The 27,775-nt window shown below is 41.1% G+C and overlaps 1 protein-coding gene across 1 annotated transcript; it reads left to right on the forward strand.

Annotated features, from left to right (window-relative positions):
* The first annotated feature begins 699 nt into the window (after positions 1-699).
* On the forward strand, positions 700-17,375 carry OSTC (oligosaccharyltransferase complex non-catalytic subunit). Its single transcript, XM_089668495.1, has 5 exons — positions 700-848; positions 923-1,071; positions 8,275-8,368; positions 13,730-13,927; positions 17,157-17,375. The coding sequence occupies exons 2-5, from the start codon at positions 933-935 to the stop codon at positions 17,173-17,175; spliced, it is 450 nt and encodes a 149-aa protein (XP_089524621.1). The 5' UTR covers positions 700-848; positions 923-932; the 3' UTR covers positions 17,176-17,375.
* Positions 17,376-27,775: the final 10,400 nt, after the last annotated feature.

A 27,775-nucleotide genomic window follows, 5' to 3' on the forward strand; every position in this document is an offset into this window, starting at 1 on the left:
GACTGGCACTGAAAGGCAGCTCTGATGGGCACTGATATGTGGCATTCATGTGCACTGGTAGGCACTGACAGGGCTGCCCTGAAGATCAGTTTAGATGTCCCCTCTGAGGAATGCTGATTATTGGCTCTCCTCATGAGCTGTCTGCATGAGGAGAGGACTGTGGATAATCAGCATTTCCTGTGATTGGACACAGCTGATCACATGACAGAGCCTGTGTCATCGGCTCATTACTGTGATCAGTGATCCACTGTGTCCCAGGGACACAGCGCACCACAGATCGGTGCGCATGCGTAGTTTGTCATATGACGTCCTCCCAGAACGAGAGCCGCTGCCCGCCCATCATTTCCTTGCATGGCGGGCAGCGGTTAAAATACACACCAGCAGTGGTTCGTATGAACAGGGTACGGCCATCACACAGAAACCAGTGCGAATTCTGTACTGCATCAATGTGAACCCAGGCTGACCCTTTCCAAAAAAAACCACATTGGGTGAAAACGCAGACATGTGAATCTGTCTCATAGAAAATCATGTTAAATGGAGTGCTGTGTTTTTCTGGAAAACGCTTAGGTGTGAACATAGACTTGTGTGCTTGACGTGCCTCCCATGTTACTATCAGCACCGTGAATGTATGGGAGTTATACAGCCGGAATTTAGTGATGACATTCTCCTCATTTCTCACTCCTCTTCCAACACTCAGCTCTTCCTCGTCTACTTTCTCTGACGACTTCCGCTGTGTGTTCCGCCCGCTCTACCCCGTCTGATCACTTCCGCTGTGTGTCCCGCCCCTCTCTGGCTGCTCCGCCACGTCAGGCCAGCGCTGCCCTCCCCTCCTATCCCGGTACTCAGTGGTAGGTATTAGTGGTGACAGGGGGGAGGGGGTGTTCTCTGTGATCGGTGTATGACGTGTCTGTGTTGTTTGCAGGGGGTGAAGGATGGAGACTCTGTACCGAATCCCGTTTACAGTGCTGGAATGTCCCAACCTGAAGCTGAAGAAGCCGTCCTGGCTCCATATGCCCTCAGCTATGACGGTGTACGCCGTGGTGGTGGTCTCCTACTTCCTCATCACTGGAGGTGAGCACTGCTGCTTTCCTCTGCACTCCCCATTCATACATATCAGTGAGGTATACACAGTGCTGCAGGGTTGGCTGCCTCATCCACTGCCACAGTCATACCTGGTATCTGGAGGGTGGGGGTTATATCATGTACCTGAGCAGGGAGGGAAGACAGCTGAACATGGATCCTGCAGCTGTGAATGCTGTGCTTTCTACAGGGCTCAGTACACCACATTAGCTCCCTGCTGTCATTGCCAAGCCTTGATTGATGTACACTGACCGGCCACTGTATTAGGTACACCTGTTCAGTTGCTTGGTAACACAAATTGCTATTCAGCCAATCACATAGCAGCAACTCAATGCATTTAGGCATCTAGACATGGTGAAGATGACTTTGTGAAGTTCAAACCAAGAATCAGAATGGGGAAGAAAGGGGATTTAAGTGACTTTGAACTTGGCATGGTTGTTGGTGTCAGACGGGCTGGTCTAAGTATTTCAAAAACTGCTGATCTATTAGGATTTTTCACACACAACCATCTCTAGGGTTTACAGAGAATAGTCCAAAAAAGAGAAAATATTCAGTGATTGGCAGTTGTGTGGACGAAAATGTATTATTGATGTCAGAGATGAATGGGCAGACTGGTTCAAGGTGATAGGCAACAGTAACTCAAATAACCACTTGTTACAACCAAGGTATGCATACCATCTCTGAATGCACAACACGACAAATATTGAAGCAGATGGGCTACAGCAGCAGAATAAAACACTGGGTGCCACTCCCGTCAGCTAAGAACAGGAAACGGAGGCTACATTTCACATAGGCTCACCATAATTGGACAATAGAAGATTGGAAAGATTGGAAAACGTTGACTGGTCTGATGAGTCTTGATTTCCCTAGAGATGGTTGTGTCTGAAAATCCCAGTAGATCAGCAGTTTTTGAATACTCAGATCAGCCTGTCTGGCACCAACAACCATACTACGTTCAAAATCACTTAAATCCCTTCTTCCCTATTCTGAGACTCAGTTTGAACTTTAGCAAGTAGTCTTCACCACATCTAGATGTCTAAATGCATTGGCACATATATGTATACCGCTGCTCAATGTAGAGAGACTCCCAATCTCCAAGCACAACTCCTCCCGTAGGTGACAGTCCAGCTCGTGTGCTGCATATATGAGAACAAAGGCTGTCAAACAACCCACTTTATTGAACAAAGATAAAACCAATACAGACAGTGGTAATACAGTGGGGGACTGGCAGGTAAATGTGTTTCACGCTGAAGACTGTGCTTATTCATTACCCGTAGCTTGAAACGCATTTACCTGCCAGTCCCCCAGTGCAGCAGATCAGACATCCCTTGTTCTCATCTAAATGCATTGAGTTGCTGCCATATGATTGGCTGATTAGCAATTTGTTACCAAACAATTGCCCAGGTGAAACTAATAAAGTGGCTGGTGAATGTATATATATCTGCTTCTTGTCTTCCAGGTGCTGCAAAGTAACAATAGGGGGTGACAATGACAAGGATTGGTTAATCACAGCAATATGTGCTGTGTTCACAGCTCTTGCTTTAAAAGGGTGACTGCACCTTGAAGCAGTATTAAAACCAAAAATGTAATATATTGCAGCTTACCAATTAGATGTGGTGACTGCATTAGTTTTCTTTTTTTCCTGTTTTCACCTGGTGATTTGGCCAGTAACACATCCTGTATTAGTAAGACGCAACTCTGGATAAAGGAGCACAGGGGGGCACAGCAGACAGCAGCATTGTCAGTCTGGATAGGGGGGGCTTAACGTATAGGCAGATTTGAATACAGTAACAAATAGAAGACAAACTGCAACTTACACTTTAAAAGTTACAGTAAATTTATTTTTTCTATTGGGATGAAGATTTTACATAAAAGCTGATCATTTTAAGAACCCCTGTCAATGTTCAGTGGTTTGTCCCAGCCATGTAAGGGCTCTTTTACACTTGTTTCAAAATGTGGCATTGGACACACTTTTTTTTTTTTTTTTTAAAGCACTCTGAATGCCAATCAAATCACCTTGCACTACACAAAATGGTACGCTGTTGGCAATTTATTTGCAGTGAGGTACAGTATCAGTTATCACAGCTTATACAGTTTCCTGGAAAACGTCTGATAAGCATAAGCGCGGTCAACCTGATCAACTGACCGAAAGAGACAAAATGGTATTGCGCAGGATATGACCTGAACTAAGAAAACTGTAAAAGTGACTGGAGCTCAATCTCAGTCTTCACTTTTGCAGCAGTTATTTTTTTATTTCAGGTCACAATCGTATGCACTGTCCTTTATACAGTACAGTATATGTAAAGCGCGGTGTAAATTGATGGCGCTATATACGTACCTGTAATAAAAAAAAAAAAAAAGGCAAAGCAATGCAATGATGAAGTCATCCCCCTGCCTTTTTACCAACATATTCCTTCAGCTCATTTGCATCCAGCACATTTGATTGCCTCCTATTCTCTCCCTTTCCCAATCAGGTTACACTGTACAGGAGATTGCAGGAAACTGACACCAAGTCACATTCAAATGCTTGTGTTTAAAAATATACATACACAAACTTTTTTAAAGAATTGTTTGTTTTTGCAATATATCTGCCTCAAGTTCACTTTCTCCTTAAGTCTTATGTAGTGATTGTACTTCACCAACTTTTTCTAAATCTAATGAATGTACATGTTTTGGTTTATCGAACATTTTTTTCAGACATACATAATTGCACAGGTAAAATATGTGCATTGATCATGTCCACTGATTTGTGTTAGAGGTGTTAGCTTTTTTAACAACATGCGTGACTTAACCATTTGCTGTCCACCTGCTATTTATAAATGGCAGGACGGTGGCACGCCATTTCTAGCTGTGCGCGCTCCCTGGGAGCGCGCAGCACCGCGATCCGATACCCGCTGTGTCCTCCGGACACAGTGAAACACCGATCGTCGGACGGGACCTCTGTACGAGGTCCCGATCATGTGATCGCTGATTGGCCAATCAGTGATCACATGCAAAGTAGTAAGCAAGATGTTATTTGTGACATCATTGCTTACTAGGTGTGAAATCTGTGAATGATCACAGAGGTCACATGGTACAAGGCTATTCACAACAGCCTTGTACCATGTGACAAGCTGTGACCAATCACAGCTCACTCAGTAGTTCTCAATGGCTGCAAGAATGCAGACAGAGAGAAAGAGAAATGATTGCTTTTACATCCTATATGGGTGTAAAAGCAATCACTGCTAAAAAAAAAAAAAAAAAATCATCACCACCCACAAGTAGTACAGTGTCACCATGGTGACACTGTACTGCTAGGGTGACAGTATGTAAAAAAAAACATTAATAATATAAAAATGTAAAACATTTTTTAAAAATTATAATTTTTGGTTATAAACTAATTTGGCTTATTTTTTTTTTTTACTATAAAGATAACGGAATACATTTCGGCCAAGATTTATGATGAAAGATTATTTATTTGCAAAATTTTGTAAGAAAAACACTTTTTTTCAAAATTTTTGGACGTTTTCATTTACATAGCAAAAAAGATAAAAATCCCAGCGGTGAATAAATACCACCAAAATAAAGCTTTATCTGTCTCAAAACAATGGTAAAAAATTCATATGGGTACAGTATTGCATGACCGCGCAATTGTCATTCAAAGTGTGATTGCGGTGAAAGCTGAAAACTGCCCTGGACAGGAAGGGGGTAAAAGTGTCCGGACAGGAAGTGGTTCAGGGAAGGAAATTTTGTCATGCAAACCAGGCCATAGACTTTGGATGATGGTTGAATGGGCGTCAATTAACCAAGCCCATCTCTCAGGTGAGAAATATGTATTCTGCCATCACAGGTCTTGTTCTGGAAATGCTGATTGCCTGGCTGTATCTATTATACAGATCTGGACCCTTGCAGCATATGAGTGTGAGAAAAGTGTTGTAATTCTTAGTCTGTAATTGCTCTGGGTTGATAGCTCAGAAAGCATCGAATCCAAAGTATCAGCATGATTAGTATACTGCTAACATTTTTGGAAACAGCTGTCAAAAATGGCAGCCAGCTTTTTTTTCATTGTGCTGGGTAACAAATTGTTGACAACAATGATCGCTCCAGGATTGCTACCATTTTTTTTCTATTTTCTGTTTCACTGATGGCAGAAAGTGTAGCAGTTGCTATATGTCTGGTTTGGTGACAGGAGAGCACAGAAGCTGCATTGTTTTTTGGTCACCCCCACCCCCACGATAGGTAGTTGTTGAATTGCAGGCAATTCAATAAACTCAACAGAAATCCTCTGCACCAAGTTATCTGTAGGGATTCACAGCTATTGGGAAAATCCAAAATGACCAAGAGACTTTCTTTCAAAGCAACTGGGTGGGTGTTTCTGTTGCTTTGTTACTTATAGTCCTCATTAACACCAATATCTCAAGCCCTATGTATGCTTAAACCTTTACAAAATGCAGCTTATGGTGGCCTTGATGATGCACCCATGGTTGCAGCATCATTACAAGTTGTGTATTGCTGTGTAAGTTTGTGAATGACATTGATTGTAGGTTGCCACTCCTTTCTGCCTTGATGGTAGGTGTGGAATGCACAGACATTTATTTATGTTGCCTGTTACATTGTGATGGTAAATGGCCTGCAGCCCTGAAGTGTACAAGAAAAGCGGTCTGATCAGATCACTTGACTGATATTTTGAAGCAGACAGTAAAGTTTTTAAAGTAGAACTAAATTCAAAACTGTTTAACTATTTTTTCATTTTGGATAGTGTAAGGGAGGGTTATAACCCCCCCCTTTTTTTTTTTGCCAACTGTGTTCCATTGGGGAGATTTCCCTTCACTTCCTGTCCAATAGCCAAAACAGGAAGTGAGAGGCAGTCCCTCCAAAGTGAGGGAATCCCTGGTTGTCAAAAGAACCAGCATCCCTATCAGAAGATTCTGGTGACTTCCCCAAATTTGCGATTTCTTCTCCTTTCATGGTGATAAAAAGGGGTACACAGACAACAATCAAAACCTGACAGGTGTTCTAATTCCTTTCTACTCTATCCAAAACCTAAAAAAGTTTTGCCTTTAGTTATTTTAAAGTACATTTGAAATGTTTTCTGTTGAAAGGCTTCACTGTACTCATAGCACACAGCTCTGCCAAGTGTTAGTGTGACTGGAGTTCAGCCTTAACCTTTGTGATATGTAAAGTGGTTTTGACAGTAAGAGATGTGAACTTGTGGAATAGTTTTACACATAAATTGAATTTAAAATATTAAGTAGTTTGTTTGGAAAAGTGTACACTTATATACAGTCATGGCCGAAATTGTTGGCACCCTTGATATTTTTCCTGAAAATCAAGTATTTCACACAAAAAAGGTATTGCATTAACACATGTTTTGCTATACACATGTTTATTCCCTTTGTATGTATTGGAACAAATATAAAACAGAGGCAGAAAAGCAAATATGACATAATGTCACACAAAACCCCAAAAATGGGCTGGACAAAAGTATTGGCACCCTTAACTTAATATTTGGTTGCACACCCTTTGGAAAACATAACTGAAATCAGTCGCTTCCTATAACCATCAATAAGCTTCTGACACCTCTCACCCGGAATTTTGGACCACTCTTCCTTTGCAAACAGCTCCAGGTCTCTCTTATTGGAAGGACACCTTTTCCCAACAGCAATTTTAAGATCTCTCCACAGGTGTTCAATGGGATTTAGATCTGGGCTCATTGCTGGCCACTTCAGAACTCTCCAGCGCTTCTTTGCCATCCATTTCTGAGTGCTTTTTGACGTATGTTTGGGGTCATTGTCCTGCTGGAAGACCCAGGATCTTGGACGCAAACCCAGCTTTCTGACACTGGGCCCTACAGTGCGACCCAAAATCCTTTGGTAATCCTCAGATTTCATGATGCCTTGCACACAGTCAAGGCACCCAGTGCCAGAGGCAGCAAAACAACCCCAAAACATCATTGAACCTCCACCATATTTTACCGTAGGTACTGTGTTTTGTTCTTTGTAGGCCTCATTCCGTTTTCGGTAAACAGTAGAATGATGTGCTTTACCGAAAAGCTCTATCTTGGTCTCATCTGTCCACAAGACGTTTTCCCAGAAGGCTTTTGGCTTACTCAAGTACATTTTGGCAAACTGTAGTCTTGCTTTTTTATGTCTCTGTGTCAGCAGTGGGGTCCTCCTGGGTCTCCTGCCATAGCGTTTCATTTCATTTAAATGTCGACGGATAGTTCGCGCTGACACTGATGCTCCCTGAGCCTGCAGGACAGCTTGAATGTCTTTGGAACATGTTTGGGGCTGCTTATCCACCATCCGGACTATTCTGCGTTGCAATCTTTCATCAATTTTCCTCATCCGTCCACGACCAGGGAGATTAGGTACAGTGCCATGGGTTGCAAACTTCTTGATAATGTTGCGCACTGTGGACAAAGGCAAATCTAGTTCTCTGGAGATGGACTTGTAACCTTGAGATTGTTGATATTTTGCCACAATTTTGGTTCTCAGGTCCTCAGACAGTTCTCGTCTCCTCTTTCTGTTGTCCATGCTTAGTGTGGCACAGACAGACACACAATGCAAAGGTTAAGTGAACGTCTCTCCTTTTTATCTGCTTTCAGGTGTGATTTCTATATTGCCCACACCTGTTACTTGCCCCAGGTGAGTTTACAGGAGCATCACATGCTTGTAACATTCTTATTTATCCGCAGTTGTGAAAGGGTGCCAATACTTTTGTCCAGCCCATTTTTGGAGGTTTGTGTGACATTATGTCGAATTTGCTTTCTTTCCTCCCTTTTTTTGTTTTGTCCCAATACACACAAAGGGAATAAACATGTGTATAGCAAAACATGTGTTAATGCAATACGTTTCGTGAGAAATACATGATTTCCTGGAGAAATATCAAGGGTGCCAACAATTTCGGCCATGACTGTATGTAAAAGCACAAACTATTAGTTTTAATATAAATATACCATTGTGGAGTGTTGATCCAGGGAGTTTTTCCCATTGTCTTTGGGGGTCAGGAGCTTTCTTCACTATGAGAGCAAATGGGACCAAGCATTTTAAGATTTTTTTTATTCTTTTCCATTGTAAAATCTCTGTCCATCTCTTTTTTTTTTCACATACTAATTGTGTAAGATGTTTTTGTGTTCAGTTAGGAAAATGTTTTTATTTATTTGTACAGCATTTTGTCTTATTGACCTCACTATTTTCATGTCTGTGCCTCTAGGGATTATTTATGATGTGATTGTGGAACCACCTAGTGTCGGATCCATGACAGATGAACATGGACACCAAAGACCGGTAGCTTTCCTGGCCTACAGGTGAGCACGAAAGATGTGTAAACTTATGTAACTTGGTTTCTGCTTATCATTTTTAAAATGGCAGTAACTAACCCTTACATATACCCAGTGAAGTGACTGGCCTCAGGTGATACACAGATGAAACAAATCCTCTGCATAAGTTCTACCCATTTATGGAAAGCCATCTGTCCTCTACATTCATTCAAAGTATAGAATTTACACAGGATCTCTCAGCTCTGAAAAGCAGGGACCAGAGAGCTGAAGTTACATCAGATAGGAGTTCTGAGAACTGATTGGAGGGAAGGGACACCCCTTTCATACAGGAACAGAGCTGATGCTGTCAATCACAGACTGTGCCCTCACCTGTCATCATTTTTCTCTTGGCGTCATAAGTGGACAGAAATGACACTTAGTGCTCTGGATTGAGACAAGTGCACACCATTGAGGGATATGCTTATGCATATTTCATGTCTGAGGTTTGCAGCCACTTTAAAGGATAATGTCGGGTATCCATGGAGGAAGAGAGTGGGTACTGCACTGCTCTTCATGCCTCCCATTCTGAAGTGTGTTCCAGGTTCTGCCACCTAAATATCTATTGACCTTGGTTTTTGTGACCTGTAGTAGTAGATCAGGCCAACGTATGGCAAAACATATGCCTCAGAGTCAATTGACATAGTTAACCACTTCCCGTCTGCCCTATAGCAGTAATACTGCTACAGGGTGGCACAGGTGCGCAAAATCACGTGTATATATACGTGACTGCAGTTCCGGGTAGGAGGCGTGCACGAGCCGATATTCGCGGCCTCGGCTGTCAATCACAGGGTCCTGGCCGGTGATTACTCGCCAGCACCCGGTAATCGAGAATCATTACCAACGGAGGGAGAGAACCGTAAGTAAACAATACCCACATCCCACATGTAAACCCCTTCCTGCCCAGTGTCATTAATACAGTGTCAGTGCTTTTTATTAGCACTGATCACTGTATTGGTGCCACTGGGGATATCAATGACACCATGTCAGTTCTCCCCAGTGTCAGAATGCCCACTGCTGTCCCGCTATAAGTCACCAATCGCCGCCATTACTAGCAAAAACAAAAATCCCAGTATATATACCGCCACTTGTAAATACTATAACTTTCACGTAAACCAATTAATTTACACGTATTGGGATTTTTCAAAATGTTTTACAAATAAATATGTGAAAAGTGTGACCTGCATTTGTTTTCGGCCCCCCCTGAGTCAATCGTTTGTAGAACAACCTTTTGCTGCAATTGCAGCTGTAAGTCTTTTTTGGGGATGTCTCTACCAGCTTTGCACATCTGGAGAATGACATTTTTGCCTATTCTTCTTTGCAAAATAGCTCAAGCTCGGGCAGGTTGGATGGAGAGCGTCTGTGACCAGCAATTTTCAAGTCTTTCCACAGATTCTCAATTGGATTTAAGTCTGGACTTTGACTGGGCCATTCTAATACATGAATATGCTTTGATCTAAACCATTCCATTGTAGCTCTGGCTGTATGTTTAGGGTTGTTGTCCTGCTGGAAGGTGAACCTCTGCCCCAGTCTCAAGTCTTTTGCAGACTCTAACAGGTTTTCTTCTAAGATTGCCCTGTATTTGGTTCCATCCATCTTCCCATCAACTCTGACCAGCTTCCCTGTCCCTGCTGAAGAAAAGCATCCCCACAACATGATGCTGCCACCACCATGTTTCATGGTGTGGATGGTGTGTTCTGGGTGATGTGCAGTGTTAGTTTTCCGCAACACATAGCTTGTAGGCCAAAAAGTTCAGTTTTGGTCTCATCTGACCAGAGCACCTTCTTCCACATGTTTGCTGTGTCCCCCACATGGCTTCTCGCAACCTGCAAACAGGACTTCTTATGGCTTACTTTCAACAATGGCTTTCTTCTTGCCACTCTTCCATAAAGGCCAGATTTGTGGAGTGCACAACTAATAGTTGTCCTGTGGACAGATTCTCCCACCTGAGCTGTGGATCTCTGCAGCTCCTCCAGAGTTACCATGTGCCTTTTGGCTGCTTCTCTGATTAATGCTGTCCTTTCCCGGCCTGTCAGTTCAGGTGGACAACCATGTCTTGGCAGGTTTGCAGTTGTGCCATACTCTTTCCATTTTCGGATGATGGATTGAACAGTGCTCTGTGAAATGTTCAAAACTTGGGATATTTTTTCTATAACTTTAACCTTGCTTTAAACTTCTCCACAACTTCATCCCTGACCTGCCTGGTGTTTTCCTTGGCCTTCATGATGCTGTTTGTTCACTAATGTTCTCTAACAAACCTCTGAGGGCTTCACAGAACAGCTGTATTTATACTGAGATTACATTACACACAGGTGGACTCTGTTTACTAATTAGGTGACTTCTGAAGGCAATTGGTTCCACTAGATTTTAGTTATTGATATCAGAGTAAAGGCGGTTGAATACAAATGCACACCACACTTTTCAGATATTTATTTGGAAAATATTTTGAAAACCATATATCATTTTCCTTCCACTTCAGTTATGTGCCACTTTGTGTTGGTCTTTCACATAAAAATCCCAATAAAATACATTTACGTTTTAGGTTGTAACATGACAAAATGCGGAAAATTTCAAGGGGTATGAATACTTTTTCAAGGCACTGTGTTTCACTTACAGTACACATCCTAAGTGTCCTTGCCATTACAGCTGCAGAAAAACAGGATATGACATTAGACACTTAGTGGCCTGCAATCTTTTTCCAGCCTTCTTTACTTTAGAGGACATTGTTCCTGGCCTCCACTAGAAGGCACTTTTAGAGATAGTATAGGGACTTTGCACTGGGATAAATGAGCAGCTGACTTCTCTTGAGGGGCTGAAAGTGAATCCTCCGCAATACAGGGGCAAAAAAAATGCCTTTGTTGCTAAAGCCTCTAGTGCCAAAAAAGTTTTAGTTTTTTTTCCAGACTGCCCAAGCAAGGACGCATACAAGATATGCAGTTTTCACTTAGTTGCCAAATTCATTTCTCACATGTGTTTAAAATGTTGTTATACGTATAATGAAAATTAAGAATAAAAGTAAAACCTGAACAAATGTCACACATCCACAACCCCACAAAGCAGCAAAACTCACCAAAAGGGATATCCCCCTCCTACACAATGTGTAAATATATAAAAGGTATTGTGCTAAGGGTGAACAACATAAACCAAACAATATAAAGAAAGCACCATAAAATGTACTAAATAAATAGATAATGACAGTCCATACGGGACCCTGAAGTGCTCAAAGTTCTCAAATGTGAAAGATAATTGCAAAACAGTCTCTGTGAATGAAAAGATTCTCTCAAAGTGTAAATAACCAACCAGAAATCACCCATGTGAGTGGCCACCACCGTGTAGTGCAAATTGGAGGCTTACCAGACCCCTTATTACAGGAGGTCGGGTTAGGCTCAATGTGAATAAGGCTCCGTCAGGCAGATGGATTATACTGAGACCCACCGTAATTTTTTAGAACAAGACAAGATTATGTTCTGACGTCATTGTGTTGTCCGCCATCTTGGAACACCCAAACATAGCGATTGATGCCTGTCACTTTAGAGCTGTTGTAAGTGCAATCTTGTCTTGTTCTAGTAAAATTACTGGAGATAATACACTGAGAGGCACCTCTTTATTATCTTTTATGAGCCAATACTGATCTTTAACCCGGAATGGTTGGAGCGGGGCGGTGGGTCTCAGTATAATCCATCTGCCTGACAGAGCCTTATTCACATTGAGCCTAATCCGACCTCCTGTAATAGGGGTCTGGTGATTTGGTAAGCCTCCAATTTGCCCTACACAGTGGTGGCCACTCACATGGGTGATTTCTGGTTGTAATGAAGACATTTTTTTTTTTTTTTTTTGATTATTTGAACTTTGAGAGAATTTTTTCATTCGTATGTATAATGAAACAAAAAATTGGGTGCTTAATTGTAAATATGGAAAATAATGCAAACTAAACAAGATTTTAGTTTCCAGGATGTCTTTGTACTTCCATCTACACAAAGTGGAAAGAATATTGTAGGCACTGTTTATCAAATTTCTACTGGTAACTAGCTAGACAATCCTGTCAACTCTAAGTAAATATTGTCTCCATCAACTGATGGTGTGGTGCTTGCTGTGCTGATATGAGTCCCCAAACTAAATTTGGAGTGGATGTCGCATTTTGACCATCTGCCACAGTGGCCAACTCTAACTGGTCTGAATGACCTGAATGAATTTTGAACATCAGGTATAGTTTATGAAGATTCAAACATATAGGTATAGTGCCCATTATAACACATTTTACTGTCCATCACAGAATCCAGTTGCTTGGTACATTGATCAAAAATGACATGCTCTGTCTAACCACTTCAACAACGTAAAGTTAACCTGTTATTAGTACATGGCCAAAGTAATAGGTTCACTTCACCCCCACTGTGTGTGTTGTTGTTTTTTTTTGTTTTTTTTTGTTTTTTTCTGCTACTTTTTGCTGGGTCATTCTGAAAAAAAAAACAAAACATATATACTTGTCTTCCAGCATTGTCCTGCTTTAATCCGCCACATTTAATCAGGATCAGGCTGTCGCTTTAATTTTAGCCGACACCTGATGATGCGGTGCATGCATATCTGCAGTAGATTGCCCAAAAACCTCCTGGGATGCATAAAGTGAGTATCCCAGGAGGCTGCATGCAGCTGGGGCTACTTTATTCTCACCCTGGCTAATTAGAAAAAATATATGATATTGTGATTTGAAAAGGAGCAATTATATTAAAAGCAGAAAAAGCGGGTGAAATCCACTTAAAGCAATACGTGCTAACTCTTTTTGTATCCCAACACTAGCCAGAATTTCTCTTAAGTTTTCAATTTCTGTTCAAGTTACAACATACACAGGTCTATGCATGTAACAGAGCTTGAGCCTGTTGATTGGCTGCTGAGGTACAGAGTTTTGTATCATGGGGCCACAAGTGGCACATATTCCTCTATACCTCGATGTACCGTGTATTTTTAGGGGGTAACTGTACAGTGCAGAATAGCATTGACTACTTAATAGTGCCTTTGACAAATGGAAGCTGTTTCTTTATCCTTTGGATAAATAGGTTATCTTTATGGCCTGTTTTAACAACACGGAGCTGCAATAATGCCAAATGTTGGAAAGTAAAGTGTGTTTACCCATAGCAGCTTGCCAACCCCTAGCTATTTTTGCACTTTATAAGATTAAAATTGTTAATGCTTGTTAGAGATGCCTCATATTTTTATAATTTTACATCACTGTGATTTATGCAGCATTTTTTTCAAGTGGTTCCTGTAAGGTATGTTTGTGTACAAGTGGTAGAATATATTGCACTTTAATGGTTTAGGAGGATTGTGTATAAATGTATTGATGTGATGTCTCCACAGAGTGAATGGTCAGTACATCATGGAAGGACTGGCATCGAGCTTCCTTTTTACCATGGGAGGTTTAGGATTCATTATTCTGGATCGTTCCAATGCACCAAATATTCCAAAGCTGAACAGATTCTTGCTGCTTTTTATTGGATTTGTTTGTGTTCTGCTCAGTTTCTTTATGGCAAGAGTCTTCATGAGGATGAAGTTGCCGTAAGTTTTCAGCTACGTTCATTATGTTACCATAAGATAAATGTCCTCTTTTAGTCTGTCTGCTCTTTTCTGTCATTTCATACCCATTGTTAAAATAGTTTAAAAACAAACCAAATGATTTCCTTGTGCTAGCAAAAACAGAAAATATAGACTGCTGCATCCACTACACAATCTAGATATTAGATGTAAAACAACTACGTCATAAAATGGGTGCGCTGTATCTTAAAATTTCTAAATTGCAATTGTGCATAAAATATAACTATCAAACCATATTATTATAGAGAAAATTGCTAATGTGAGCTCAATATATGAAATAACCTAAATAAATATAAAGATAAAATCACAAATAAGGTTGTGCCAAAACACCATACCACACTTTGGAAAAAATAAACTTAGAAGAGTGTATATCTGTACAGATGGACAAATGTGTGTATAGACAATAATAAGCTGGATGCCTAAATATGTCACAAACACGCAAACTTAAAAGGTGTATGTGATATAACCCAGTACTCCACTCTCAAAATAGAAAAAACATTCAAAAAGTGTATATGAGTACATATGGGCAAAAATTGAGTGAACAAGCATAAATAAAAAGATATTTTCAATACTGCAAACAAAATTGAAGATTAATAAAGCAACCAAATGTGCAAAATGTCTGAACAGATGAAAAAATGTCCTGTTGAACAGTCCAAAATCAAGATGGAAAAGAAGACGCACTTCAAAGTGTAAGAAGGGGAGCATTCTGTGCTGCAGGAATAGAGGGTGCCAGGAAATCACACCACCCACATGTAAGGTGAACTCCTTAGTAGAAACACTGATCCCACATAGAGATCATGAAGCGCCTTGCTGTTCCACAGCACAAAATATTCAGACACGCACCAGGGACCACCATAGTGCAGTATGTTAAAACCAAGGGCTTTTAATATGGTAATGTACTTACAATAAGAAGACAATCACAAGCATATAATAAACGATGAACATCACCAGATTCTGCCAGGGTGCATAATAGCATCATGTGTTTGGCCCTGCCCCGCTCCTGTGTGAACTCAGGCTATGACAAGCTTGGCTTCACACAGGAGCAGTGGGAAAACTGCATGCGAGTTGGACAGGAATTGTACCGCATTCCTGTTCAATTCACATACCATTCTTTGCGGTGCAATTTGCGTCCATACACATACTCGCTGATCAGAAAAGGGCATTGTTGCATCCTTACTTTTAGAGCATCACATAGGGGACAGACATAAAAAGGTCAAGTAGAAAAAAATTATTTTTTTTTACTGCAAAAAAATAGTTACACCCAAGTACATAACATCCCCCCTCAAAAACAATTTTGAGGTTCCTCCACCTCCACATATACACACGTACGAACGTAAACAAATGTGTCAGGGTCTCCTACACATGAAAACGTTGATTGCAATACACGTTGCATATCGCCATGCATGCCAGAGTGACAGCAATAATTCTAGCACAAGACCTCCTCCAGAACACTAAACTGATGACCAGTAGGGGCTTTTGAGGCGCACACAAATTTAGGTTTGGCATGTTGGGTATCTATTTACTCTGCGCAACTTCATCTTTATACTTTATCAAAAATTGGGTAATTTATTGCGTTTCCTTGCCCTAAAATTCACTTCAGTGTGTTTTCTCTGAATTCTGCATTTCCTAGACATTTACAGTAATATTGTGTGAAATAAAAACATTTTAACTACCACTAGTTTATTCTCTAGGGTGTCTACTTTCAGAAAATATACAGCGGGTAAAATAAGTATTGAACACGTCACCATTTTTCTCAGTAAATATATTTCTAAAGGTGCTATTGACATGAAATTTTCACCACATGTCTGTAACAACCCATGCAAATCCATACATACAAATAAACCAAAACAAATAAGTTCAGAAATTAAGTTATGTGTAACAAAATGGAATGACGGAAAACGTATTGAACGCGCTAACTGAAATTTATTTAGTACTTCTTACAAAATCCTTTCTTCAGCTTCAAAATGTCTTCTGTGTGGAAAAACTAGTCGCATGCATTGCTCAGGTGTGATTTTGGTCCGTTCTTCCATACAGTCTTCAAATCTTGAAGGTTCCGTGGGCCTCTTCTATGAACTCGGATCTTTAGTTCTTTCCATATATTTTGTATTGATATTTAATCAGGTGATTGGCTTGGCCATTTAAGCAGCTTTATTTTCTTTGAAACCAATTGAGAGTTTCCTTGACTTTATGTTTGGGATCATTGTCTTGCTGAAATGTCCACCCTCTTTTCATCTTCATCACCCTGGTAGATGGCAGCAGATTTTTACAAAAAATGTCTTGGGAGATTTTTCCATTCATCCTTCTTTCAATGATATGAAGTTTGCTAGTACCATATGCTGAAAAACAGCCCCACACCATGATGTTGCCACCTCCAAACTTCGCTGTTGGTATGGTGTTTTTTTGGTGATGTGCAGTGCCATTTGACCTCCAAAAATGGTGTGTATTATAGTATCCAAAGAGTTCAATTTTGGTCTCCTCTGACCAGACTATATTCTCCCAATATTTAATAGGCTTGTCTAAATGTTGTGCAGAAAACTTTAACCACCCAGCCAGTTGTAGCTTTACTGCTACAGGGTGGCTCTCCGGTGCAAAAGCACGTATACACGTGATTTTGCACTTCCATCTCACGGGGGGCGCGGGCGCACGGATGGCAGATTGTTTCTGCTGTCAACTGTCACAGCAGAACCCGATCTGCCAGTTCAGTTGAACGGATCTTCGCCGGCACACGCAGCTCGTCGGGCAGGGAGGAAGAACAAAGCTGTATCTATGTTTACATGTTTCAACATTTTTTCCCTGTCTTGTTCTATTTTATTACACATAACTTAATTTCTGAACTTATTTGTTTTGGTTTCTTTGTATGTATGGATTATTACCGACATGTGAAAATTGCATGTCAACAGCACCTTCAGAAATATATTTACCTAGAAAAATGGTAAAGTGTTCAATGCTTATTTTACCCGATGTATAATGTGTGGGGGTTTTGAGATCTTCAGATCTAAAATCATTTTTTTTTAACGTGCAAAAAAATGCTAAAACGGCTCTGGCAGCGAAAGGGCTAAATGTGATGTTGATCATAGAAGCATATTCCAAGTATGCAGTGGGTTTTGCTTGCTAACTCTTAGTTTTACGTATACAAACTCTTAACAATAGAATATTTAAGTAGTTTTGTTTTTTTTTTCTTTCTTTCTCACAGAGGATACTTGATGAGCTGAAGGTGCATATCGTCAACACTTTGCAGTGTTATAGCAGTAATGATTGGAAGGAATGCAATGTCCACACTGTAAAAAGATGTAGAAATTGTGTGCAAGAGGCAAGAAAATAACCAAGGGTTACCAACAGCAAAATATTTTTGTAATTTTTCCAATGCATTATATCCTTATTTCATTTAGAATAAAACGTTTTGTTTTGGTAATTTGATGTAATTCTGTGTGCTTCCATAGTGGATTGGGGCAAAATACATGAGCTGTTTAAGTATGTGGTTTACAGGAACAGTCTGAAGGTGGACCTTGAACAGCAACTAGAGATCCTTACCTGTCCGTATGATTGGACAAGGATAACCAAGCTAATTGTCTGACCTGGAGACAAAATTGGTGCAAAATGCATGCTGGAACCCAGAAGAAACTTTATGGAAAATTTGAAGAAATTCTCCAGTTTATTCTTTTGTTCATACCTGTGAATGCGAAGGACATGTTGTCTTCTCTTCAATGTCATCTCTGCCTTAAAAGCTATTCCTTTCCCCAGAACAGAGTCCTGAGCTATTCGTAGTCTTAATAGGCTGGCACAAACTTTTACTGCTGCATGAATGACGCTCAGTACCACAAGCATCTTTTTTTGCAGCTTGGCTGTCACAGTTACATGCCTTTTATAGTTTTTGCCCACTCTCCTTTGTAGTGCATCCTTCCTCTCCTCCTTAATACATTGCTCTCAGAGCAGTACATACTGTGTAAGAATGAGAAATGCAGGGAAATGTACTCTCAACAGAGGAACAAAAGTTACATAGTGGTCTCTCCTCCAACCTTGAGCCTGTGTATAGTAATAAAGTAACTTTTATTAGATTTTCTTATAACAAGAACAAAGCCAAGCTTCTCAAAATGTAGAAACATAGTGTACAAAGAAAACAGACGACACAAAGATTGTGCCCACCACAGGCATAAGAAACTTTGAAATCGTAACAATTCTCTTAGCGAAAAGTTACACTCAAGTACCCATTAATATTCCACTTTAGAGGTTCGTATAGTGTATCTTTAGCAGATAAAAGGTCATAAAACTTTCTCATTGGCAGAGCAACCACCTAGCTCCCCATATCAGCTCTTAACCGCCTGCCGACCCTCCGCAGTGTTTTTACTGCTGCAGGGCGGCACCTGTGAGCACAGCGCCGGCTTTTAATGACGCTCTGCAAAACAGGTAGGGGGCGCGCGCAAGGTTCGTGCCCGCCCTACCTGTCCCGCAGATCGCGACAGCGGGAGTCCATCACTGGATCTCAGCGGGTCATTAGCCGCTGCGTGCTGGCGATTACTGGTAATCACTGACAGATCGCACAGCTATCTGTCAGTTCAGAGCACGCTAAACCTGAGAGAAGACTTTATCTCTCAGGATCAGCGTGTTCCTGTGCAGTACACCCCCCCCCCACCCACTAGTAAAACACTTCTCTCAAACAGTTAACCCTTTCATTTAATAAAAAAGTTAACCCCTTCCTCCCCAGTGCCATTAGTACAGTGTCAAGTGTTTTTTTTTTTTTGCACTGATCACTGTATTGGTGTCACTGGGGATGTCAGTGACCCCAAGTCAGTTCCCCCCCAGTGTCAAAATGTCCGCCGCAGTCCCGCCATAAGTCGCTGATCACTGTCATAAGTCGCTGATCGCCGCCATTATTAGTATAATAAAAAAAAAATCCCAGTATCTTCCCTGCCATTTGTAGACGCTATAACTTTCACGTAAAACAATTAATTTACACGTATTGGGATTTATTTTAAGCAAAGACATGTCACAGAATACATTTTGGCAGAAATTTATGACTAAATTTGATTTTTAAATTTTTTTCTTACTGGACATGTTTTATAGCAAAAAGTCCAAAATATCGTTTTTTTTCTCAAAATTGTCAGCCTTTTTTTTTATAGTGCAAAAAATAAAAAACGCACAGGCGATCAAATACCACTGAAAGAAAGCTCAATTTGTGGGAAAAAAAGGATGTAAATTTCATTTATGTACCGTATTGCATGACCGCGCAATTGTCCGTTAAACTAGCGCAGTGCTGTATAGCAAAAACATTGCGTAAATTGCAGTATATATGCCATAGTTTGTAGACTCTATAACTTTCACACAAAGCAATCAATATGCACCTATTGGGATTTTTTTTTGCCAAAAACATGTAGCAGAATTTATTTTGGCCTAAATTTATAACTAACTTTGAGTTTACTATATATTTTTTATAGCTGAAAGTAAAAAATATTGTTTTTGTTAAAAATTTTTGGTCTTTTTTTGTTTATAGCGTGAAAAATAAAAAGTGCACAAGTGATCAAATACCACCGAAAGAAAGCTCTATTTGTGTGAAAAAAGGACGTAAATTTAGTTTGGGTGCAGTATTGCATGACCGCGCAATTATCAGTTGAATTAGTGCGCGCCGAGTAGCAAAAAGAGGCCTGGTCATCAAGGGGAGTAAATCCTCGGGAGGGCAAGTGGTTAAGAACAGTGAAAAATGTGTTGATTCACTAGAGTCCAGCCACAGGGACCATGTTTTTGAATTTATTTATTTTTTAGGGCAAACCCTATGTTTATAAGTTAACTCCTCCCTCCGTAGATTAGAATTAAGCTCAGCACTCCATTGTATGTATGTTTGAGGCACAGACGAGGTCCAATTCTTCAGAATTCGTTTATAAGCCAAGTATAGGGATCTCGTCTACATTACTTGCTTTTTAGCCAGAAGAACATCTTCTGAGATTACTCAGGACAGCAATGTTTGGGTCTAGCAACACCCATGTACAGCAGATTGTATTGTGACCACCACTTTTAAAAATAAGATACAGTATGTGGACCAAAAGAAAAAAAATTGTACTAGCAAATATTTGTACAAACCACAGTGGTTGAATTATTTTGGTTCCTTGTGGCCCCATCTGTTATTTAATTGTATTGCTTAACCCAGTGATGGCGAACCTTTTAGAGACCGAGTGCCCAAACTGCAACCCAAAACCCACTTGTTTATCACCAACATTGCAATTAAGCCTGAATACTGAGGTTTAGAAAAAAACAACCCATACATTACCATCTTTTGTGCTAAAAGAAAAACACAATAACAGCTTCCACTGACAACCAGCACAAGGGGGCAAAGTTCCACTGATCACCAACACAAGGGGGCAAAGTTCCACTGACCACCACCACAAGCTAAAATCTTGTGTTAAAAACAAATGTGTTATAACTCACAGCCAGTCCAATAAATGTGAATCCTTGGCAACGCACTGACTGGCTATGTGAAAGCTCGAACGAGTCACGACTCGACATCATTGTCTGGTGCCGCTACTCCTTTTCGAGCATACGCATGGCCACAATGTGTGCTGTTATCCGCTGCTCAACTGCTGGGGCGACTTGGCTCACGTGCCAACAGAGAGGGCTCTGCATGCCGGCTGCACAGGGTGGCAGCTGCAGTACAAAAAATGGCCACTGCCCCAGTCTATAACTGGCCTTCATAGCAAGGAGCACATGGAAGGGTGACTCATGTCAAACAATAAAAGAGAAAAATTCCCAGCTCTACTTACCAACCAGCTTGCAAACAAACCGAATTAGCCTGTCTAACAGTATGCGTTAAAAACAGGTTTAGTTAGCACATATTTGCAAACACATGGGTAAGCTGCAGATCTTCTCTACAGCACCCCGATATTCTGCAATTCCTAACTCTACAAATTTTGAGAGCCCCCATAGTAGAGGCACATGTATTTAATAGATAGACTGAGGGCAGGAGAACCCACCCCTCCTTAAAGGTACAGGAGTGCACTGGACACCCAGCATAGAGCACAATGGCAGCCAAGGTGTCCATTGCACCCCCTCACCAAGTCAACAGTACAAAAAATGGCCACTGCCCCAATCTATAACTGGCCTTCACAGCAAGGAGCACATGGAAGGACGACACATCAATAAATGTTGCAAACCTGCTTCCGGGTCTAGGGCGTTGACCCACGATGTGGTTGGGCACTGCGCAATTTTGTCAGCAGGTCCCATCCAATGATTTATGGTTGGGACTTCCTGATCAGTTGTGTCCAATTACAGCACAGAGCCCTGTGTTTACAAACAACATAGGGCTCTTTACACAAAGCAGCAACGTGGCAGTTTCTTCTCTCTGCTTTACAGGGAGAAAACACAGCCACATCTTTTAGTAAAAACAGCACATTACACATTGTTAGGCACACAATTAACCCTTGCCCCTAGATGTGAACCTTTTCCCATTAGTGTCAGTCAGTATACATACCAGCCAGTGTCAGCTAGCACGAAATTGTCGTATCACAGTCACACTATAAGTTGCTGATCACCGCCAATGCCAGTATAGCGTCCCAGCTGCATAAATTCCAGTATATATACCGTAGTTTGTAGACTTACACACAAACTAATTAATATACACTTGTTGGGATTTTATTTATACTAAAGACATGCAGCAGAATACATTTTGGCCTACATTTATGAAGAAATGTTGAGGTTTTTTTATTGGAATTGTTTTATCACAGTAGAAAATATCTTTTTCACAATTTTCAGTCTTTTTTTCATTTATAGAACAAAAAACTCAGTGGCGATCAAATACCAACAAGAGAAAGCTCGACTTGGGTGAAAAAATTATATAAATTTAGTTTGCATACAGTGTTGCATGACTGCATAATTGCCAGTAGTGCAGTGCTGAATAGCAAAAAATGCCGTAGTCATGAAAGGGGTAAAACCTTCCAGAGCTCAAGTGATTATACTTTTTTTCATAACAGGTTTAAAGGAAACATACTGGGCATAACATGCAGCTTGTTTTTGGTGACCTTCCTTTGAAAATGCTAGCTGCCTGTCTTTTGGCTTTAGTACTTTTCAAAGGATAACCAAACCCAAGAATAAAAATGTAATATATTGAACCTTTTTTTCTCTTTTATTTTTACCGGGTAATTCTGTGAAAACACATGTTCTGTTCTGGTTGGCTGCACAGTTCCCTGGCTATCATTGCAGCCTGCCTAGAAACTCTTTGATAACATATCACTTATTCACCCCATTCCTGATGCCTGCACTCTGTTCTCCTCAGTGTGAAAGCTCCTTAAATGGACCTATGCCCAGACTATCCACATTAAACTATTTTACATATTTTTAAGCAGCTTTAAAACAAGTCACCCTTGACCTCTCTAGCTGCTTTTCATGTGTGAAATGCTTTATTCCCAAAGATCACAACACACCCTGAAGTGGTTTCTGGCAGCTTAGAAACCCCTGCTAAGATATAACTGTCTGTGTTGTGAACTTTGGAAACGCATTTCTCCAAAATGCTTTTAGACATAGAAATGAGCTTGGGTCAAAGTGTTCTTACTGCTTGTTCGAAATATGCAAATACATGATATGGAAACAGGTTCACTTTTATAGCTTGACAAGCTGCATACGGCCTTTCTAGTATAGGCAATGGACTTTAGGCTGTTTGTTGGGGACAAGGTGCCACAGTGAGAAGATTCTGAAGAATTGTCGGCCTTGAACAGACTGTGCAGGGAAGATGGGCACAAAGCTGTATTTTAGGTATGTATGGTGTATGACAAAAATTCTGGTGGATGGAAAGGGGCTCTATGAATGAGTGCTATAAAATAGAACTTATCCTTTAACATATTGGTAACATACACTGCTCAAACAAATTAAAGGAACACATTTTAATCAGAGTATAGCATCAAGTCAATTAAACTCCTGGGATATTGAGCTGGTCAGTTAAGCAGCAGAGGGGATTGTTAATCAGTTTCAGCTGCTTTGGTGTTAATGAAATTAACAACAGGTGCACTAGATGGGCAACAATGAGACGATCCCCAAAACAGGAATGGTTTTACAGGTGGAGGCCACTGACATTTTTTTCCCTACTCATCTTTTCTGACTGTTTTTCACTAGTTTTGCATTTGGGTAGGGTCAGTGTCACTACTGGTAGCATGAGGCGATACCTGGACCCTACAGAGGTTGCACAGGCATTCCAACTCCTCCAGGATGGCACATCAATACGTGCCATTGCAAGAAGGTTTGCTGTGTCTCCCAGCACATTCTCAAGAGCATGGATGAGATTCCAGGAGACAAGTAGTTACTCTAGGAGAGCTGGACAGGGCCTTAGAAGGTCCTTAACCCATCAGCAGGACTGGTATCTGCTCTTTTGTGCAAAGAGGAATAGGATGAGCACTGCCAGAGCCCTACAAAATGACCTCCAGCAGGCCACTGGTGTGATTGTCTCTGACCAAACAATCAGAAACAGACTTCATGAGGGTGGCATGAGGGCCCAATGGCCTCTAGTGGGCCCTGTGCTCACTGCCTGGTACTATAGAACTCAATTGGCATTTGCCATTGAACACCAGAATTGGCAGGTCCGCCACTGGCACCCTGTGCTTTTCACAGATGAGAGCAAGTTCACCCTGAGCACATGTGACAGACATGAAAGGGTCTGGAGAAGCCGTGGAGAATGTTATGCTGCCTGTAACATCGTTCAGCATGAACGTTTTGGTGGTGGGTCAGTGATGGTCTGGGGAGGCATATCCATGGAGGGGCGCACAGACCTCTACAGGCTAGACAAGGGCACCCTGACTGCCTTTAGGTATCAGGATGAAATCCTTGGACCCATTGTCAGACCCTATGCTGGTGCAGTGGGTCCTGGGTTCCTCTGGTGCACAACAATGCCCAGCTTCACGAGGTGAGAGTATGCAGACAGTTCCTGGAGAATGAAGGAATGACCCCCACGTCACCTGACCTAAATCCAATAGAACACCTCTGGGATATCATGTTTCGGTCCATCCTACACCGCTAGGTTGCACCTCAGACTGTCCAGGAGCTCAGTGATGCCCTGCTCCAGATCTGGGAGGAAATACCCCAGGACACATCCCTCGTCTCATTAGGAGCATGCCCCAATGTTGTCAGGCATGCATACAAGCACACGGGGGCCATACAAACTACTGAGTACCATTTTGAGTTGCTGCAATGAAATTTCAGCAAAATAGACTAGCCTGCTGCATCATTTTTTCACTTTGATTTTCAAGGTGTGTTTAAATTCAGTCCTCTGTAGGTTGATAATTTTCATTTCCATCAAACGATGGGGCATCCTTACGTTCCTAACACATTACCCAGTCCATATCAGTATAGATGTCCAGCATCATATTTTTCCCCATTGAGATCTGATGTGTTTTTAAAGTGTTCCTTTAATTTTTTTGAGCAGTGTATTAACCAGTAACCATACGTTGCAATGTAAAGCAGCAAGATCAACTAGCCATAGTGGCACTGTTGACTACTTTGTAAAAGTGGTTGTAAAGGTTGAAGGTTTTCAACCCTCATGCATTCTATGCATGAAGATAAAAAAAAACAAAAACCTTCAATGTGCAGCTTCCCCCACAGCCCCCGCAATACTCACCTGAGCCCAATCTCAATCCAGTGATATGCACAAGAGCAGCAGCTCTCCTGGATCACTCTGTCTCCCCATTGGCTGCGACACACCAGTGGGAGCCATCGGCTCCCACTGCTGTTAATCACAGCCAGTAAGGAGGGAGTGAGGCTGAGCCACACTCTGTGTGCCCCATAGACACATAGAGATGGCTGAGGAGCAAGCCTGAATGAGTGCGCCCAGAACAAGTGACTTGCTCTGGGGGCACTTGGCAAGGGGGAGGAGCCAGAAGCGCTGGGGGCACCCAAGAAGGGGAGAATCCACTCTGCTCTGTGCAAAACCATTGCACAGAGCAGATAAGTATGATATGGTTATTATTTTTTTTTTTTTAAATCGAGGCTTTAGAACCACTTTAATTTGGATTTTACAGTAGTAGTGGCTCACAAATTATATTTCATTTCCTCTGAATGACCTTTTTTGTGGAAAATGTATATAAGCGGTTTGATGGTGGATCCCCTGTTTCTTAAGGGACTCATACACTCACAGGCCACTATATTTATGTACACCTTGCTAGTACTGGGTTGAACCCCCTTTTGCTGTCAGAATGTCTTTAATTCTTCGTGGCATACTGTGGATTCAACAAAGTGTTGGTCCATATTGACATGATAGCATCACACAGTTGCTGCAGATTTGTTGGCTGCACATCCATGATACTATTCCCTATTCCACCACATCCCAAAGGCGCTCTATAGGGCTGAGATCTGGTGACTGGAGGCCATTGGAGTACAGTGAACTCATTGTCATGAGTTAAGAAACCAGTTTGAGATGATTTGAGCTTTGTGACATGGTGCATTATCCCGCTGGAAGTAGCCCTCAGAAGATGGGGACACTGGAGTCATAAAGGGATGGACATGGTCAGCAACAATATTCAGGTAGGCCGTGGTGTTTAAACAATGCTCAGTTGGTACTAAGGGGCCCAAAGTGTGCCAAGAAAATATCCCCCACACCAGTTCACCACCACCACCACCAGCCTGAACCGTTGATAGAAGGCAGGATAGATCCATGCTTTCATGTTGTTTACACCAAATTCTGACCCTACCATCTGAATGTCGCAGCTGAAACCAAGACTCGTCACACCAGGCAACATTTTTACAATCTCCTGTTGTCTAATTTGGTGTGCCTGTGTGAATTGTAGTCTCCGTTTCCTGTTCTTAGCTGACAGGAGTGGCATCCAGTGTGGTCTTCTACTGCTGTAGCCCATCTACTTCAAGGTTCAATGTGTTTTGTGTCCAGAGATGGTATTCTGCATACTTTGGTTGTAACGAGTGTTATTTGAGTTACTATTGCCTTTCATCATCTTGCCCATTCTCCTCTGACATCAACAAGGCATTTTTCGTCCACACAAATCCCACTCACTGGATAGTTTCTCTTTTTCAGACAATTCACTGTAAACCCTAGAGATGGTTGTGCATGAAAATCCAAGTAGATCAGCAGTTTTTGAAATACTCAGACCAGCCTGTCTGGCACCAACAACCATGCCACATTCAAAGTAATTTAAATCCCCTTTGTTCCCCATTCTTATGCTTGGTTTGAACTTCAGCAAGTTGTCACCACGTCTAGATGCCTAAATGCATTGAGTTGCTGCCATGTGATTGGCTAACTAGCAATTTGTGTTACCAAGCAATTGAACAGGTGTCCCTAATAAAGAGGCTAGTGAGTGTGTATTGTGTATGATTATATAACAGCACTTTAAATGAAGTTAACAGAAAGTTTAACATATCTCAAAAAAGTGTAACAAATTCATGTTAGGTGAAGAATTGGCACCTTGTAAGGGAGAATTCAGGTTTTTGTTAGTCCGAAAGATTTTTAAGGGGAGCAGATGATAAATGTGAAAGGAGAGAGTTGTTCATGATAAGAAGGCTAATAGATGACAAGTAGAAAGAAAGCCTTTCATTTTGTTGCTAGGTGCTGAAGATTTTCCTAAGTCATTTGTATTCATCAGGCAAGGGAACTCTGTGTTTCCTCATAACAAACATTCGTTTTTTGGTTAGATCTTAGTTTACTCTTTCATTAAATGTATGGTTGTTCCAGTTTGTCTTGGCAGTCTCCAGAAAACTGGAATATAAATTTGCCTAATAATTGTGCTGCACATGGTGTCACTGAAGTAAACCCATAGTCATGATAGTTTTCTAATCCTTAGGGAATGTCTTCCTGAATGAATCCCTATGATGTAGGATCTGATCTTCCTCTATTTTGTAATATTAAACAGACTTGTAAGTTACTCTTACATTCAACAATGAACCAAAGGGAGGAGATGGTATTCTGTATACCCTAGTGGTAACGACTGGTTATTTGAGTTACTGTTGCCTTTCTAACATCTTGAACCAGTCTGCCCGTTCTCTGACCTCTTGCATCAACAATGAAATTTCGTTCACACAGCTGCCGCTCACTGGATATTTTCTCTTTTTCAGACCATTCTCTGTAAACCCTAGAGATGGTTGTACGTGAAAATACAAGGAGATTAGCAGTTTTTGAAATACTCAGACCAGCCTGTCTAAGCCGACAGCCGCTAAGGGTGTTGGGACTTGTCGCAACATTGGGAACATGTTACATGTTACACCCTCAGAATGGGTGGAACATGGAACATGTTCCCAAAGGTGAGCTTTTCCTTTAAACCTATCCTGGATTCACTACATAGTCATTGATCTGGAACAGGTATGCAGTCAAAAAAGTCTTTGAGCACGCATCTTTAAAAACAGTGATGGCAGTCCCCATATTTCTACACATACAGCTTCGCAATAAAGTGTTACTTTTGTCTTGAAAGTGGAACTTCACTTTCTCAATCAACACTATCTTTAATCTTTATTCTGCTAGCATATAATTTTTTTCTTGTTTTAAACCTTTTCTTTACATTTCCTAATGTGTTTCCCAATTTCTAGGCATAGGCAAATGATGTCATACAATATCTGAGCTAAGGGAAAATGAAGTCCAGAAAGTAAATGCTACATGAATTATTTGCCGACTCAAGATGGCTGTAGCAAGAAATGCTATGGGGTGTTTTTCAAAGTGATTTCTCAAGCATGGAGTCATGGATGGATGGATGAGTTTGCATTGAATATTAAAAAAAATAGCTATTTTAGTTTGTGGTGTTCAGATGCAATTTAGTTCCGCTAAAGTGAAGAGCAATTTTTTTTAGCACACATGTAAAAATCTGCATTTTCTGGCCATAAAATCACTTAAAGTGGAACTACACTGCA

The sequence above is a fragment of the Staurois parvus genome, unplaced genomic scaffold, assembly GCF_062004578.1.
Source record: "Staurois parvus isolate SC_StPar_1 unplaced genomic scaffold, SC_StPar_1.0 ptg000058l, whole genome shotgun sequence".
Lineage (NCBI taxonomy): Eukaryota > Metazoa > Chordata > Amphibia > Anura > Ranidae > Staurois > Staurois parvus.